General features: G+C 56.9%; 4 protein-coding genes across 4 annotated transcripts; 3 read left to right on the forward strand and 1 right to left on the reverse strand.

Annotated features, from left to right (window-relative positions):
• Positions 1–3,306: 3,306 nt before the first annotated feature.
• On the forward strand, positions 3,307–5,292 carry VDAG_00091 (uncharacterized protein; the record flags this gene model as incomplete). The annotated part of the gene is made up of 4 exons (XM_009651468.1): positions 3,307–4,008; positions 4,089–4,404; positions 4,473–4,708; positions 4,758–5,292. The coding sequence occupies exons 1-4, from the start codon at positions 3,827–3,829 to the stop codon at positions 5,290–5,292; spliced, it is 1,269 nt and encodes a 422-aa protein (XP_009649763.1). The 5' UTR covers positions 3,307–3,826.
• Positions 5,293–5,778: 486 nt separating this feature from the next.
• Positions 5,779–6,387, reverse strand: VDAG_00092 (uncharacterized protein; the record flags this gene model as incomplete). The annotated part of the gene is made up of 1 exon (XM_009651469.1): positions 5,779–6,387. The coding sequence occupies one exon, from the start codon at positions 6,385–6,387 to the stop codon at positions 5,779–5,781; it is 609 nt and encodes a 202-aa protein (XP_009649764.1).
• Positions 6,388–8,620: 2,233 nt separating this feature from the next.
• Positions 8,621–9,718, forward strand: VDAG_00093 (uncharacterized protein; the record flags this gene model as incomplete). Its single annotated transcript, XM_009651470.1, has 1 exon — positions 8,621–9,718. One exon carries the CDS (start codon positions 8,621–8,623, stop codon positions 9,716–9,718), a length of 1,098 nt encoding a protein of 365 aa, XP_009649765.1.
• A 3,730-nt stretch (positions 9,719–13,448) lies between these two features.
• VDAG_00094 (ras GTPase-activating protein) lies at positions 13,449–17,336 on the forward strand (the record flags this gene model as incomplete). Its single annotated transcript, XM_009651471.1, has 1 exon — positions 13,449–17,336. One exon carries the CDS (start codon positions 13,449–13,451, stop codon positions 17,334–17,336), a length of 3,888 nt encoding a protein of 1,295 aa, XP_009649766.1.
• Positions 17,337–18,004: the final 668 nt, after the last annotated feature.

Here is an 18,004-nt window from a genome sequence, read left to right on the forward strand (position 1 = left end):
AAGCTCCACTGGAGGAGCGAGGTGTCCTGGCACCGAGAAGAGACGACAAGATGCAGTAGGGAAGGGAAAGAATGGAAAAAGAACACCCGGAAAGGATGGCGAAGAGAGAGCGAGAAAGAGAGAGAGAGCAGTGAGGCTGAGGCTGCAACGAGTCGTGATGAAAGAGGGCGAGGCGCTGTCATCTAAATAAGGCAAAAGATCAAGACGTCAAGAGCCTCACTTCATCCTATGACTTTGGACCAAATAGCTCAGCCCCTGACCAGTCTGCTGTGCGGGACTTGCTCATGCATCGCCAAGCTTTGCAGGGCGGTCGATCATGAGACACATCCCGTGGAGAGCAAGCCGAACCAGACTTGTCCCAGGGGGAGGGGGGATACCATAAGCTTAATCGCGTGTTCCGACGGCGGCCATGTTGCCCAGAAAAGAGCGTCTGAACGGATGGTGGGACCTAAAGAGGGATGGTAAGAGGCTGGGATCCTCCAGGCTGAGCGTGTCTCTGCCCATGTCCTGGCAAGCCTGGTTCTGTCCTGTTTCTTCAGACGAAGCTGCGCCACGGTGGAAACTGGGATGATGTGCCGCACATCCATCGATGGCGCCTGGGATGGCAACTCCAGCCTTGTTGATCGGGTCCGATAGACATCAGGTCAGAGCAGTCGAGCACGCCAAGAATGTTACTGTCAGGGCTGCTGGGCACTTCAAGTGTGGTGGCCTCTCGGCCCAGGTCAAGCAAAGCACATGAGGATCCGTAGTCCATTGAGCTCCAGCGTTGAAGGAGCAGAAGAAGAACATGTCCAACGCGATCTCAGACGACGAGCAGAGGGCTCAGACGACGAGCAGAAAGGTCAAGACACTTCGACGTTTCTGGAGAAAGGCGCGAGAAACATGGGGGCTGTGACAGAACGAGGGCACGGGAGGATAGCCAGGGATCCATCCAGTCGCAATTCTGTGTGAGCAAACACGTCAGCAGAGGTTTGCAGAATGCAAAACAGAGGAGAGCTGGGCAAAGTTGAGCGGTTGAGGTGAGGTGGGTCAAGCAGCCACATCGTGAAGCAGGTCCATGGTGGAGTTGAGGAGTCGTCAAGGAGGTCAGGTCGACGAGGAGCATGATTATCGCAAGGGTATGAGATCGGCATCACGGGACCGCCGGTGAATTTACGCCAATCAAGGGTTGTGTCCTGCTGACATAACGCGTTTGGGGATGGAGCCTCACGTTTGAGCCTGGGGGGCCAATGGGGCCTCGCTTCTCGGGGCCTCCGCAGCGTCAGACGTGACGGTGACGGCAACCACTACAGACGACAAACCGTTCCGTCACACAGGGCCAAGTGCGCCTAGAATCCTTCTCTTACATGTCACCCTCCCCTACCCACCTTTGGCCCCTCCTCTTCGTTACCAGCGAAACGCATCCAATACCCCCCTCTCTCTTCACCTCGACAACCACCCAAGCCACCCTCGCGACGGTATCCCAGCGCCTCTGTTTGAGATTATTCACCTGTCACAGCCGCTGTGCCCCTGTCCCGGCCAGTCCTCGAGGCGCCTCCGCTTATTGATCGACAAGTAAGTATTCAATTGATTTTCGGGGCAGGCATGCAATTGCCGTGTCATGGTTATCACCATGGGTTCTATGATAATGATCGACTGGTCGCGAGAAAGTCCTGGTGCCCATCAACTCTTTGACATCGGCCAATCCAGAGTGTGGAGTGTGGCAGTGCCGGCCTGTGATTACAGGAGCCATCATCCTGCAAACTATCAGACGACAAGTGATGGGCAGCGAGAAGCAGCTCTACTTCCAGCTCCATACTTGGCGTTGAGTATCGTACTTTTCATCGCAATATGCACACAATACCACCTTGGCAGGCATGTCATCTGAGCTCATGTCCCTGAGACGCGGTGAGGTAGGTAACCTGCAAGCCCGCCAGACAGCGACATCGTCGTCGTTGTGACCCACCACCAGCCAAGCCCACGCATTCATCGAGCCTTGTCCTGTTCATTGTTGGTGAGGAGGTCCCCACTCGCCTTGCCAGTGGTTTCGAATCGGCTTCTGGCCACCCTATAACCCACCCTTTTCCACTGCATCATCTGAAAAGGGGGCGGCTTAGGCTCTCTTGACACTCAGTATGTCGCATCGAGTCACAGGTTGTCCCGTGCACCAACCGACCTAATACTTGGTTCTCTGTGTAAATGATCCCGAGAGTCTTGAGAATAACCATCTCCTGGGGTCCGTTTGGAAGCAGACTTGGCCAGGCTGCCGACCTCTCCAGCTCAATTCTGCGCATGACATGCACGAACATGAGTCCTGTACGTGTTCGGTAGCCTTCCCCTCCCCGTGCCCTCAACTGTAGGGCGCCGTGCTCGAACCAGACGTAAAGGGCCTTAGGCCGTTCATTCCGTCGCGCACGTCGGCTAAAACTCATTACTTCGTTACTCGACTGCACTTTCGGGATGAACAGTGCCGTGTAGCGTGCACGATAGATAGTACGGAACATCTAAGGGTCTGAACATTTGTCAGGAAGTCAAACGTCTTCGCACCTCTGATTGGTTCTGTGTGGTACTCGAAAAGTGACGCGATCCTCGAGGCTGTCATTCTGTCCTCACGGAAGCCAGCCAGATGGCGGATTCTGATATAAGTGCCACTCGGCCAGCACGTTAAGCTAGAATGACATTCATTGCCCATTCTCAGTCAACACGCTTGCAGCTCGCCCACGAGGCTGCCAGCCTCACAGAAGACGGCACGATCGTCATCTTGCAAGATGAACCTTAATTTCAGGTCAGGAACGGTTGAGCAACTCCGCTCCGAGCCGGGCTCGGAGCTCCGCCACCCAAAAAACTCGGGCGGAGCCCTGCCGGTCACCTGCATGGGGCTGGCCGTGCCGTCGCCAGTCTCCGAAAGTCGGGCTCCGAATCATGAGCTCATTTCCGGGGACCCAGCCGAGTCATATAGTCAGCAAGCCACCCCCAACAATGGCATGCGCTAAACGGCCGCGATGACAGCTCGAAAATCTTTGGCGACAGCGGTGTAGACCTTTGGGCCCCGCCCCGACGTCTCCGAGGGTGTTTCCGAGATGCGGCGACGGCTCGGCCGCATGTGGACAGGCCCACGCGATCCACCTTCCCCAAGCCCCCCGCCTGCCGTCGCCGGAGTAGGAGCTACCAGTGTCACCTGCCTTGCCAGCTTCGCCATGCGCTTGGGGGCGGGTCTGTGGGTCGAGCCTGCCTCTGCAGCTAACCTGTAGTAGCCTTAGCAGTGGCTTGCAGGTGCGCGACAGTTATGTCACCATCTGGGCTATCTATCGTCACGGGTGCTTCCATGCGTGAGCTTCAATGGACAAGTGACATTCCGTTCCTCCTTCCCGATCCTATCAACTCGTCACTTCCCATACATCCCCAACGTTCTCGGCTTGACTGCATGCTGCACAAAGTCTTTTCCCCCTCACCAATCATCAGGTGCCTTGCGTCCCTGCCTCTTTCTCTGCATCGATCTTCCGCATCTCAACGCGCGTTCTGACCCCGCGCCTACCCCCATAACTGTCGGTCACTCGGGTTTCTCGATCGCGTCAACCACCCCTTTCGTTCAAACTCGTCTCGCGAACTCGAGTCTCTGCACATTCCTCTCTTCAATGGGCCCTGGGGAAATGACCATACACCATTGAGACTTCAGACCCTCTGTTCTTCCTCCTTCTGTTCAACCGTTACTTCCGAGCACATTCACAACTTGCCCCTGCAGCAGGCGATTTATCGTCTTTGTCTGACCGCCAGGTGTACCTGCCCCAACCTCGATATCGACGATTGAAAAGATACTGCCAGCCACACTATAAAAGCTGCTCTCAAGATGGTTGTCATTGTTGATCTCGAAGACGAGAACGTCGAGTTGACCTTCCAGACACCTGCTCCCCGGCGTGTCTCGGTCGCAAAACCTAATGCGCCCAGACTCATCATGGATGACGACCTGCATGAACCGAGTACAAGGTCGATCTTCCAAAACTGCATTACTCGAGCCTTTGGACAATATCCGTAAGTCTACTTCGTCACGCTATGCACAGCGTGCTTTTGATCAGTTTCTTATCGGATTCAATCTGACATGGCATCCTTAGCATCGTCGAATCCGTGGTGCAGCACATCGACCTCAACACTCTCGATAGCCTTTCCCGCACCTCCTACCTCATACACGAGGGCTTGATTCAATACCGCTCTAGTTTACTGAAGGCAACGATACGCTGCATCAACAGTGAAGAGCCGGTCGACCCTGAGTCGACTCTGCGTTTCCGTGCCAGAGCCGGCAACCACTACTTCGAAACAGACCCCCGTTCTCTGCGTGCCGGTTCTTACCTTCCATACAATGGCAAGAGCGGTCAATGTGCTCGCGACTTGGTGAGCGAGTGCAGGTTATGCGGCGTCCCAGTTTGCAGAGTACGTTTGATCTTCCCGAACGTGGCACATACATGCTAAGCTGAGGAACACGCTGACGATCCTGGCAGAACTGCACCATCAAGCGACCTGGTGCCGCTGCTGCCGCTGAGCGTCACAGGCGACTCTGCACATCGTGTGTCGATGCGCCAATCGGGGCTTTACTGGGTCCACCAGTCGACCCCGATACACCTCAGGAGGCGGACGAAGTTCAACGAGAACTCTGCCAGTGTGATGAGAATGCCGGTGTATGGCTGTGCCAGCCCTGTGGCAAAGGCATCCGCGCTTCTGATTCGGACTACAATTGGTAAGTCGACAGCTGAAATTTTCTCATGTTCCATGCTGATGCATCGCAGTGTCTGGAAATGGCGTAGTCACTACGGCGAAGTCCTGGGCGGACTTGGAACGGGCATTGGAGACGGCGATCGAGGCGTCATATGCGGTCGGGAAAGCGACTGCGTCGCAGCCAAGGAGGTTGAGCAAGAGACAGATTGCGATGCCGAAGATGCCCGCGAATCTTCGCTAGAAACGATTACTCCGCCTGGCACACCCGGATCGTTCTTACACCGCCAGGACAGCAGCAGCAGCGTCAGCTCTCATGAGCGCCAACGGACGCCGTCACCACTGCAGCTGGGGCCAGGCTATGAGCGACACGAGATCGAGGGCATCGGCGGGGTGGTGAAGAAGAAGCTCGTCCGGATGGTACGGGTGGGTGCTTGTGTCCCTGAGTGGGAAGACGAGAAGTCCAAACGCAAGATCATGAACAGGGAGCGCAGCCATCAGGTGCGGAGCTTCTGCGGCTGGTGCTACCGGGTGATCCCCAGCAAAAGTGAGAAGATGGCAGCCAAGTCGGGCCAGGCGACGGGTTTGATGTCGGGCCCCGTGGCATAGCGATTCCGGGACCGCTTCCCGCCGCTGCTCCCCCGGCGCCGGGCAAAACACGAGCCAGAGACTTCGCTTCCTAGTTTTGAAGCATTCCGATGTGGCGTTGCTCAAAGGGAGTTTGGTTGGTTTGTTGGATACGGTAATGTGTTGGCTGATTCTATGCGGAGTTCAAAAGTAATACGAGTACATGATGATGAGACGTCCTTCTCACCACAGTAGGTAGTAATAGCTGACACAAATTGCCATAAAGGCACATATGGAACAAAGGCTCTTCCGCTTCGAGCTCCGTCCTATCTTACAGGCCTTTCTTCTCTTGCCTCTCTCTTTCTCTCATTCCTCCCCCTTCCTCTATGGAGTGGCCGTGAGTGGTGATACAGCTTGACAACCTCGGACAAAACAGCCGTGGGCAGCCTTTTCCGCCACCGAGTACCAGACCAGGCACGCCTTCCTGTTGGCTATCTCTCTCTCTCTCTTTCTGTGATTCCCTCGTCATTATAGCTCGCCGCGGAACAGCATGTCCTTCCGCTTCGTCCTCTCGGTCCTCGCCTTGGTCCGGATGGCACCCCACCGGTTCTTGACGGCGTCGAGCTTCCTCTCGAGCCTCTCGGTGTGCTCCCGCGGGGCGGGGGTGCAGATGGTGATGAAGACCTCGGAGCAGTCAAACTTTTGCGCCAGGCGGTTGACGCTCCACTGGACGGGGTCCTCGGCGCGCAGGCGACGGATCTCGGCGACGTCGTCCTTGTTGAGGTGGTACCGGGGGTTGCGGGAGCGGACGTTGAGCGCGGGCGGCAGCTTGGCGGCGGCGGCGGCGCGGGAGGAGGGAGCGGCGAAGAGGGAGGAGAGGTCGGCGTGCTTGCGGCGCGGGTCGGACTTGGGGAGGAACTTGTAGGGGGTGTGGTAGATGGATGGCTCGGCGGCCGGCGGGTTGAAGATGATGGTGTCGCCGCCCTCGGCGGGAGCAAAGGACGGGTGGGGCGCGATGTTGAGGGCGCGTTTTGTGCGCGACCAGGTCTGGTGCGAGCGGCGGGCGACGGTACCGGCAGGGGAGAGCGTCGTCGTGAGCAGGCTCGCTGCTGGCCGGGCGAGGGTGCGTGCCTCCATCGTCGTGGTGTGTGTCGTACGGCGTGGGCCCCTGAAATGAGGGAGAGAGTAGTGCTGGAGGGAGAGTGGGTAGCGGGTCGATGGAGGAATATCGATTGCTGCCGGGAATGGGAATCAATGCCCTGATGAATATTGGTACAAAAGGTCACGCCGATTGAGGCGGTGATGCGTAGGCCTAATTGTCGTCCACGGTCACGGGCTGTCGCGTGTGGCTTCGGAGAGCTCTCGAGATCGACTGGGAGTCGACTGAAGTTTTTCGAGCTCCACACGAATTCGGTTAGGTAAGCGTAGATCACGTGCGGCTGTGCTGGAAAGAAACCCAACTGTCCTGGCCGTGGTCCGGGCGCCTGCATCGAGCCGTAGTATCGAGCCGTGGTGGGGCTCCCTCCACCTGAACGTTAAAAGCTTGACCCCGCCGTCCTGAGCTTCATCTCGGTCGGTATTAGATCGTCTGAGCTAGGGAGCTGGGACGCGTTGCCCTCGACGTGTGTGTGTGTCTCGATGCTCGAAGGAGGCCGTGAAAATGCTAGTGACGCCGTTGCTTGTTTCCAACGGGAACCGCTTCTCGAAAAAGTGAAGATTGTCCGTATCTATTCTGGGCCCTGGGTACTCGCAGCTGCTTGCGCAAGCGATGGCATTGATTATGCGGATGGGGCCAAACAAGGTAGCCCAATCAGGCTGCGTCATCGGCAGCGATATTGGCAGGGTGAGGTGATCTGCAGCGGGAGGGCCGGCCAAGACGACCCTTGAATTCAGGGTCGACCGTCTCCTGTTGGGTTCCCTGAAGATAACCAGCAGGAAGAGAGGGCCGGTGCCATTTAATGCATTCCAACTCGTTTCTGTGGGTTTCTCGTTTCTTTCCAGTTGCGCCAGGATGCTGCAATGCTTGCGGCGTCACGGAAGTTGGCTGGCACTTGCGGCTTCGATGTGGCCTCTCAACAGGCCTGCGAGTTATTTTCTAGAGGAGGGGTTCCGCATTGAGGCAATGGAGGAACCTAGACGGACCGGCTGACCGAATTGATGGCAAGGCAAGGCAGTGACAGTCTGGTGGGATGCGCAGAAGTCTGCATGAATCACAGACAAAGCTCGGTCTGCCTGAGACCTGGCTCTGAAGGTCAAAATTTAGGTGGGAGCAGAAGCAAGATGCAAGCTCCAGATCGCTTGCTAGCACAAGGCACCAAGCGCTCAAGGGAGGACCTGGTCGAGGTGCCTGACAGGACATGCCAGGTCACTTACAGCAAAACGCGCGCGCTGACGCCCTGACGGCGGCGTGGCCGTGGGGCCTGCCTGGCGCAGGAAGCGTCAAACATTGGACGTTCATGCCGCGGATGACCAGGCGTGACCAGACAAGCACTTTCCTGGTCCCCCCTTGGCGCTGATCATGGTCGAAGGAGGAGTGCTGTGTGCCCTGTTGCCGACACGAGAATCGGTCTCGATACTTCAAGGGTACCTTATCGCTCCGCTGCATCGCTACCCCGCTCGAGGTCACCTGTAGGTGCTGGTGCCAGGTTTGGCTGGCCATGGGCCATCCTGGCCAACTTGCCTCCCTCCAACCAGTCACGGCCCGGTCGTGCCCACCACCCGTATGGAGGTGCCCAAGTGCCTGCCTTGTTGCGTCACACGCTCCTCTTCCCTCGGGCTCCTTGCGTTGATACTTTGGCCATGGTAATGCGCTTCTGCCCCCTTCTGTCCTCCTCTGCACGCGCTTTCTCCTGCATTGCATCCCGTCCTCAGCAATAAGAGTAACGAGATCCCCGTGGATACGAGACTGGACCGCCTCTACCTCTCCCGCTCTCCCAAAGTCCTTCACCTGGTCTGAGCCCCTACCACCACTGCCGCCAAGACCAACTCACTGCAAGACCTCACTGCCACATCCATCACAACGACCGCCCAAGCTCACGTACCATCTCGTCGTGCTCTCGTGTAAGTTTTCATTTGAATGCGCTCAGCGTCTCAGTCCAGCGCCCAGAGCACTCGTCCGATCATGCGCCTACGGCTATTCGCTTCGCCATGGGGCTGTTAGCTGTATTGCCCGATACACCCCTGCCTACCCATACCATCTCTCTTTCTTTCCATGCCTCCCACTAGCCGCTCGACGACCCCAATGCTGGGGCGCCCTGGCGCACCTGTAGAGTTTTGACTTATAAACCAGCTGACCCTGACGAAACCAGGCCGAAACCTCCTTGCCGCTTCGTCCTTTTCCACTCGAGCGATCAAAAGTCCGATTGACAAAATGAGCCTATATACCGACACGACGCAATCCATCGACCAACAGGGGAAAGTTAATGCGACTCCTCGGTTGACGAGCAGGACGGGCAACGAAAGCGATGCAACACCACGGGTCGACGCTCAGCTGGACACCAATCAAAAAGACGACGGAACCAGGAAGAGATCATTATTCAGTTTTGGCAAGAAGAAGAAGGAACAGCTCGGCGCATCTGAGAAGGCTACTGCTGGCACCATCCCACCCGCTCTACGTAGCGAAACGTCAAACATGTCCACAACCACCACTCGATCAGCGGTGTCTACAGCCCCTACCGACCAAGCATTCGCCGCCCCAGTCTCTCCTGGTCGGGGTCTCTCCAGCTCGCCGAGGTTAGCATCTCCAGCTGGCTCGCAGATTTTTGAGCGTGACGTCGATACCATGGAGATCCTTCCGCAGTCCCCCGCCAATGCTGCCATTCCCTCGCATATTCGAACCGAGAACCACATTCCGCCCGTTCTCGATGCTTCGTCGGAAGCCATCACCGATACCCGCCTTGACCCTGATAGTGTCGAGATCATCACGCATGCCCAACACCTGCCTGCCTCGGTCACGGTAACTGGCGGTCCTCAGTCCACTCAGCCCTCGCTGGAGCAGCTGGCGGCATCTTGGGCGGAAGAGTTCGGATCTACCGGGGACCGGGAGCTAGACGGCGCCTCAATCTACAATCCTCTCGACAATGCCGATGTTCGCAGACTGAGCTTCATCTCCTTTGCGGACGTGGTACAAGCCGAGCACGCGGGTGCGCCCAATGCCTCGCGGGACTCTGTCACCATCGCCGGACTCACTTCCCTCTCTGCCAATCGTTCGCCGTCGCCTGTCTTGTCGCCCATGTCATCGCCAGGCGAGGTCGGTACTTCGCCCCCCACTAGCAACCCCGGCTCAATCAAAGGGTTCGAATTGTCGCCCAAACGAAAGCCAGTCGGCAGCCCCATCCCGTCTCAGCACGCTGGCAACGGCGACCTCAATGTTGAAACCATGACGCAGGCACTCCGGCGCACCGCGAGCAGTGACCTGAGCGGCGCTCGCAGCCTTCCGATTAGTCCGATAGAAGGACCCTCACGATGATTGTAGTCAACAAGACACATTATCCCCATGAACCCCTTCTACGACTTATCTTATGAACAAACAAACATACCTTGCAACTTGGGGATGCTTGAGAGTTGCACATTACGATTCGATACGAGATACCAAACGGCGGCGAATATTCATTTCTCCGCAGCAATGTCCTGCCTTGGCTTGATTTGATTCTTCATTTCTGTGAACAGGCGTACGCGGCTGCAAAGACGCTGGAGACACTTGGAATCCCAGCGAGACTAGGGATTGGAGGCTATGGCCGATGTGGCGATCAGGCCTGCGATTTTTTCTCTTCTTATTCTTTCACAAATTTCGGTGGTTTTCCCCGGAGGCCGGAGGGTACGGTATATGCTACGGCGTCTTGAACTAGGATCGGAACGGCCCCAATACTCATTTCCGCATATGATTATTTTCTCCCTCGTTCCGAGACTAGGTGATTGTAAAGTACTGTCGTGATTTACACGGTAAGCATCAAGGGGTTTCGCTTGATGACAGGCTAAATTGCTCTGGTTGCAACTCCGAAATCACCACGCAAAGCGGTCATCAGCTTGCATTGGTGATTTCGTCAGCCGCATCTTCACGCCATGGGGACACTGGATCTATTTCACTCGACGAACGCCAACGGGGCGTGGATCTGAATCTTGCTTGCTGCTAAAGACGATCGGCAGTCTGAGCGAAGCGAGCAAGTGTCTCAAGCAGTGCTTCGTTACCCACCACCTTTTTGACGAGGAGGATCGTGAGATGAGGCGACAGGAGCTTACCCACTGTGAGATCTGCCAGTGGCGTCGGATCAGACACTCAACTTGGAGGGCTCGAAGGACGGGACTGATCCACAAAGCGGATAGCTCTTGCACACGGTGAATGGGGCGGGTAGCTGTACAGATGAGACAAAACGCGACGGTGAAGCCCCCCCGTCCCCAGTGCTGGTGAGAGGCGAGACATCGGAGACCAAATTCCTGGCTCGTGTGCCTGGCGGTCATTCAGGCACACGAGTCTTGGTCGTCAGCAAGCTGGGGGCGGCATGCATGGGACGAAGGAGGACGGGGAAGGATCAGATGGATGGGGGGGAAGCTGTGTGTGACCCAGCCGTGCCTGCTGCTAGTTTGCTAGTTTGCTAGCGCTGTGCCCTTGATGTGCATGCGCCGTATGTGCTTTTGGGTGTTCTCTGGGTCAGGGAATGAGGTGACCTGGTGGCTGGATATCGGGAATGACTGGCGAGGTTTGCCCGTGGGAACGGGGGCGAGAGTCTGTGTGTGATGGGGTCCCGGGGGATTGAAAGTGAAAGATTGAACGGTTCCCGAGCCCTGGTTTTGGAGGTCTCATGGCCAGGGGGTTTGGTATCGCCCCCGGTGCCGGGGGGGGAGGGGGGTACAGTTGGCTCAGCCATCAGTAGAGAAAGTGCCACTTGCCTGCCCCGGAACGGATGACGGACGATGGAATGGCGGCTTTCGGGTTCTCCAATCTAACCTATCCATGATGATGGATCTTTCTGCCAGCTGCTCCTCGGAAGAGCAACAATGGCCTGCTGGTCCTTGGACGTGGGGCTGACGTGTGTGACTTGATCGGTGGGCCTCACGAAGCCCGAAGTGTGTGTGCGCAGCGTTTCTTCTTCTCAGCTGTTTTTCCTCTGACGCGGCACGCCCCATGCTGGTGACGGGAAAGAGGAAGGGGGCGGCGGCGGCGTTCTGGATTTTTGAGGCGTCCAGGCGAAGTGCTAGATTGAAGAGAAAGATCGCCGTTCGGTTTGCTATGTACTGTTGTCCGGAGTTCATGTCCGCGAAGGATATTGAAGGCTCTTGGTACATGCCTCCACCCTCCTCCACTGCTGACCCCTGAGACCAGGCCCACGGTGCAGAAAGTCATCATCCCTGATGCTGCGAGTGATAGGTCCCTGGCAAGCCGACGTCGACATGCTGTTCAGAGGTATCTTTTTTTTTTTCAACCGAGTATTGTGGCGGGTGGCATCGTGGCATCTACTGTAGCATCCATTTGGGGGTCCTGCACTGAGTCGGTAGTGAAGGGTCCGGTGCGCCAAGTTGTCCAGAGGCCTGGGTAAGGAGGCCGAGGGAACAAGGGTAGGGCCGGGGATGGAGCCGACGGATGAGACTTGGAGAACAAGAGAAGAAAGCATTCTTCTCGAAGCTGAAGTGTGCTTGCGCTTGCGCTTGTGCTTGTGCTTGTGCTTGTGCTTTTCCAACACGGCGAGCTGGCAGCTGTTTCTGGGGCTGGTCGTGGCTGCGGCCAGCGCAAGTGTCGTGTCACTTTGTCGACTTGTCGTATCAGTTCAGTTGAGTTCGACTGAACGGCACGACTGCCGAGTGCAAGTATTTCTGGAACGGATCAGTCTGTCGGACTTGATGCCAAGGCTGGAGACCTTTGGAGGCTTGGAGGGGGGCCTGAGTCTTGGCTGTAACCCTGCATCCACATCATCCCACCTGACGAGGTGCCAATTTTTTTTCTTCCATTGTTTCCTGTTCCTGCGGTGGTGTCGGCCATCCTGCTTGCCTGGTCTGATTTGCCTACTCCTTCCTTCCCCAAATTCCGAGGGACCCCCGCCCGAACAGTCGGGCAGGCGCCCCTGTCGACCTTGAGTGGCCTGGCCGGCGCCCGTCCACACATCTCGAGGTGCCTTAGGTAGGCGCCCCCCCCTCCTGCCCCTCTCTAGTGACCAGCCAGGGCAGGTTTTCGCACCTACCTAATCCCGGGCACGTAGCAGTACCCTGCCGCTGCCTTACCTTAGTGCTCATGATCATGAAGTGCTGCCATGGCCCCCTCCCCGGCTGCCATGCCATGACCGCTACCGCTACTGGCGACTAACGCTGTTGGTGCCATCATTAGTACCTCCGCAGCCGTGATCTCAACCGCTCTCGCCGCCACCGGATCCATCTCCCTGTCCATTTCTCTCAACCTCCTCTTCCAGGTCTACTTATGCCAGAAGATTTCTTCCCGAACATACGGAACACTGACCGAGCTGAAGTCCTGACCGACTCATTTTATCATCACCAGGCCGCTCTTGTTAGCTAATTGCACGGTGGTTTTGCATCTGCGTTGCTAAGCATCGCGCGAGTATCTTCCTAGGTCGTGGCCTAGGGACCGGGACGACCCTCCCCTCCTCCCCTCCAACACCCTTGCTCTGCACGACCAAGACGAGGTCCGAGCGACTCGAGAGCAACCTACCACACCACTTCCAAGCTACCTACCTAGGCATTGCTTTACTTGTTTGTCTATTGCCTACGGGAACCCAGGCTGGCTTCATCACAACATTGGCAACTGTTTCTCATCCTACACCTTGCCTACCTACCTTGCCCAGAGGGGGATAGAGAAACGTCCAGCCAACCTTGAAAACCAGAAGGCCACCACAGCTCACTTCCTCTCTGGCGTCGCTTTGCCCGCCCTCACCAACAACCTCGACGACGCCATTGCTGGCTCTGTCCACCCTCTGCAACGACGCCGTCAGCTTTGCGACACCTGCTCTCTGGGAAACAGAAGTAGCACCGAGCCAAAACCCGATCAGCCTTCCTTTGCGCAGCCGAACTCGGCCTCTCGAATGTCCTCTGACTAGTACTATGCTCCAGTTCGCGCGAAACAGGGCCGAGGTACCTTTCAACCTGGAATAATATCGGCTTTCCGAACTGCAGACCACTACCATCTGTTCGAGACCTCCCACCAGCGCGCCCTGCCGATGCCGTCAAGCAATGGCATGACGATTCTGCCTCCAGACATGGACGGACGACCTTTCCACCCGACCAACCCAGGCACCCACAATCCCACCCCGCCTCTGGAATGGCCCCAGAACACCCCTCTCGACGCACACCGTGACCCAACCCCGTCTCGCGGCCTCGAACGCCTCTCCACCAGCAACCTGCGCACAGCTTTCCGCACCACCGTCTCCTCCCATAACACCATCCGCGCAGTGACGCCCGAGTTCTCGAGCCGAGAGGAAAGCGCGCATGCCAACGCCCACGCTCACACCCACGCCCACCACGCCCACAATCACCACGATCACGCATCTGCCGTCCCAGCTCTCCCCGCCCGAACGCAACTCGGCTCCACCTCGCCTCAGAGCTCCCCGCGCTCCATTCCACGCCCGGGAGACATGGCCAGACGCCAGGGCGTCGTGTTCAACGACACATTCGGCGCGTCCTACGACAGTAACTCGTCGAGCCCGCCACCCCCGCGACAAACGAGCGGTAGCTTCCGCCCGCGTACCCATACCATGGATGGCGCCTTTCGACAGCAGTATGCGGCAGCGTCATCTGCAGAGGGACGCCATCGGGTCGGCTCGTTCTCTTCCTCTGGCTCGCAAGCTGTCTTTGACGACAATCGACCACCGCCACCCCTCCCGATCGAGTCGATGGGATACCCCTCCATATCGCAAACAAGACCGCCAGAAATAATCACGACAACAGGAAAGGAGAAGAAGGGATCGAGCAGGCGCCTTATCAAGCGCCAGTCTTCCCGACCGACATCGCCGCAAATAACCGTCCCTTCCGTGGACTCGCTGCCGATACCGGTCCCAACAGATGACGCGAACAAGGTCCTTCTTCTCATGAAGACGCTATGCGGTCGCATGCGCGGCGAAATTGAGTTCCAGACAGACCCCTCATCACCATGGCAGAATGGCATTGGATATATCGACGAGGAGAAAGGGTCGCTCATGTTCGACTCCGGCCGTAACGGACCTTTCCACAACACACTCATACAAGACCTTCGAGGCTGCCGAATCACGCCCATGGACTTTGCGCAGCCTGAGCGGCGGTGTCTACAGATTCTGTCCACGTCACCCAACCAGGTGTCAGTGGAGCTGCTGATACACCCAACGCTGGCTGATGAGCGGGATTTGTGGTTGGCCGCCTTGCTTTGTTGGCAGCAGCTCAGACCCCCAAAGGTTAAATTGTCTAATGGGAGCACCAATACGACACCAACGTCGGTTCGACCGCCATTGCGATCTCGCGGATCTGATGGCGCCGCCCCCAAGTCTACCAATTTCATCAAAGTCGGCCAGGTCAGGCTGTGGGACAAGGGCTTGGCGACATCACCCCGAGCGATCGTGAAGAGGCCGTCGACGCGTGATCTGCGGTCCCAGACGATATCCTGGAGGCTTGTATCGTGCCTGCTTCAGGAGAACGGTGAGATCAGGCTCACTACCAATGATGGAGACTCGGTCATTGCCGTGGTTGAACTGTCACAACTTTCGCGGTGCGCCATCCAGCAACTCCATAAGTCGGTGCTCGACGAGGAGTATTGCATCGCCATATTCCCACATTACTCAACCATTTCGACACAGTTGTCCATCTTCCGCCCGGTCTACATGGCATTCGAGAATCGCTTACTCTTTGAAGTTTGGTTTGTGCTGCTGCGTGCCTTCGCGCTCCCCGACATCTATCGCCTAGACTCGCCCGGAACTGAACAGGTTCTCGAGATTGTGGACTTGGAAGCGGACTGGCCGGGCGAGATTTTCCGAGTAGAGAAGACCATCACGGTCCGCGTCACTGAGGCAAAGTTGAAGCAGAAGCTGGGATCCCCAGAGTTGCCCCCGCACGACCGCCACTCCAAGACTGAAAGCGATCCGCTCGTCGGGAACTATCTTGCAGAGGTCATCCTCGATGGAGAGGTTCGAGCGCGCACCCCACTGAAGTCGGGCACCAAAAATCCATACTGGAGGGAAGAGTACCAGTTCATCGACCTTCCTGCAGCACTGCCCTTCTTGTCTATCATTTTGAAGCGTGTCGATGGCAACCTGGACATGTTGTACCCGCAACTTCAGCCATCGGCCAATGTGTCCAAGATTGGAAACTTGTCTGAAGCTCTATGCGGCGCCGTCGATATACCTTTGGATCTCATCGATTCGGGGAAGGATCTTGAGCGCTGGTTCGAGGTGCTCGATGTGCGGCAGCACATTGTAGGGACCATGCTGGTCAAGGTCCACTACGAAGAGCTCGTGGTCCTGCATTCAAATGAGTACCAGGCTCTCTCAAACCTGCTGCATAGCTTCCCATCGGGCCTGACCACCCAGATTGCGCATGCCCTCCCTGGCCAGCTACGGAAATTGTCGGAGATTTTCCTCAACATATTCCAAGTCTCGGGCCAGGCGAATGACTGGCTGCAGACACTAGTTGAAGACGAGATAGACGGTGTTGGTAGCCAAGCGCAGATGACAAAGTACCGTTTCAGCAGCCGCCTCAAGTCCAACGAGTCTCTGGAGTCTGCAAGCGACCGTGAGCAGCTGGTGCGCGAAACAGGCAAATCGCTCGCTGGTGAGGCCAATCTGCTTTTCAGGGGCAACACGCTTTTCACTCAGGCGCTTGAGTTTCACATGAGGCGATCCGGAAAAGAATACCTTGAGACCATACTGCAGGCCAAAATCAGCGAAATCAACGAGATGAACCCGAATTGCGAGGTGGATCCCAGCAAACTGAAGCCTGGCGAAGATTTGGCCCAAAATTGGAACCGCCTGCTACAGGCAGCCACCGAGGTTTGGCAGTGCATTGCAAAGGAGCCTACGAAATGTCCTTCGGAGCTGCGGTCGATTCTCAAGTACGTCCGCGCTGTAGCAGAAGACCGATATGGCGACTGGCTACGGACAGTCACCTACACCAGTGTTTCTGGCTTCCTCTTCCTCCGGTTCATTTGTCCGGCAATCTTGAGTCCAAAGCTTTTTGGGCTCCTCCGAGACCATCCCCGGCCGCGGGCGCAACGAACGTTCACGTTGATTGCGAAGGCTCTCCAGGCACTGGGCAACCTCTCGACGTTCGGCAAGAAAGAGGAGTGGATGGAGCCTATGAACAAGTTTTTGACTGCCCAGCGGCAATCGGTCAGGGAATATATCGATGCCATCTGCGCCATCTCCGTGGAGCGGAACAAGGTTGCTCTGGGACCATCTTACTCGACCCCTATCACAATCCTCGGCCGTCTGTCGCCAAACGCACGCGAAGGCTTCCCTGCGCTGCCCTTTGTCATCGACCACGCCCGCAACTTTGCTGCACTCATCAAGCTCTGGGCAGACGTCAACCCGTTCGCTAATCTGGGCTCCAAAATACCACACGCCAATGGCGGAGGAGAAGACGACGTCTTGATCTTCAATGACATGTGTCTCGATCTTCAGAGGCGCACGGACATCTGCCACGCCAGGATGGAGGAATATCGGGCCATCGAGGGCGGACCTCACCCAGTATCGGAGCTTGCCGATGTTCTTGAGCAGAGCACCCTCGATGCGATCAACCAGTCTTGCAGCACGCCCACTCAGGCTATGCCATCTCCGGATAGCTACGGCTACAGATCCGACGCCGGCCTTCGCCCACCTCGATCTGCAGGCAGTGACGTGGCCCCCGACGCCTCTCAACCATCTCGACGAAGTAAAGAACATCGTCGGGGACGAGAGATGTCGAATCCTCCAAGGCATGCATCTGCCCAATCCGAAGTCACATTTGCGACAAATATATCCTCCGGCGGTGGCGGCACTCTGAAGCGTAACGGGGGTAGCAGATCAACCCGCACGATCCTATCCGGGATCATGAAGCCGTTTGCGCGGAGCGACTCGCCAGAACATGCATCACCTACCACTAGATCCGGGAAGAGTCAGGAGCGTACGAAACATCACGGCAACTGAGATGAATTTGACCCTGACGCAAGCCCACACGTGCTGCGACGGGACAGATGTCGACACCCCATGGTAGGGCTCGGTATTCCACAAAAGTCAATTTAGTGCACGGCCATTTGAATGACGGCTGGATAGAGAGAGGTCTTTGGTGATGACATGGGGTAGCCGGCCGGCGTTTGTGAGTAGGGGAGGAATAGGCCAAAAGGATTCAACGACATAGCGGGGGGAGGGGCCCAGTTCATGGGCCAGTTCATATACATATATACCCTTCCATATTTCAAACCAGTATCACGTCACCGATGCCTATGTAGCCCGTTGTGATGTAGTATCGTGTCAATGGGTGGATCATGTTTGATCGAGGTATCTAGTTGGGTGGGGGGGACTGCCGTGTAATGCTGTTCTCTTTTTTTTATTCTTCCTCGGTATCGCTCCAAAGTCATGGCCTCCGGGGTTGCCTGTCATCCTTACCACCGCTCATCAAATCATACTCCGTGAAGCAAAAATAAAAAGGAAACAAATCCGAAAGAAACCGGCGAGGCACGCGCGCAAAGCGCCGAAGCGCTGAAGCGCCGGCCCCCCTCCGTCGCGACCTGAAGAATTCTGCCTCAACGTCTAGTGCTGGCTTCCCCGCTCCCCCATCCTGTCTTGCATCGCTTCGCAGAGAGATCACCAGCGCG

Source organism: Verticillium dahliae, genomic scaffold (genome assembly GCF_000150675.1).
Source record: "Verticillium dahliae VdLs.17 supercont1.1 genomic scaffold, whole genome shotgun sequence".
NCBI lineage: Eukaryota > Fungi > Ascomycota > Sordariomycetes > Glomerellales > Plectosphaerellaceae > Verticillium > Verticillium dahliae.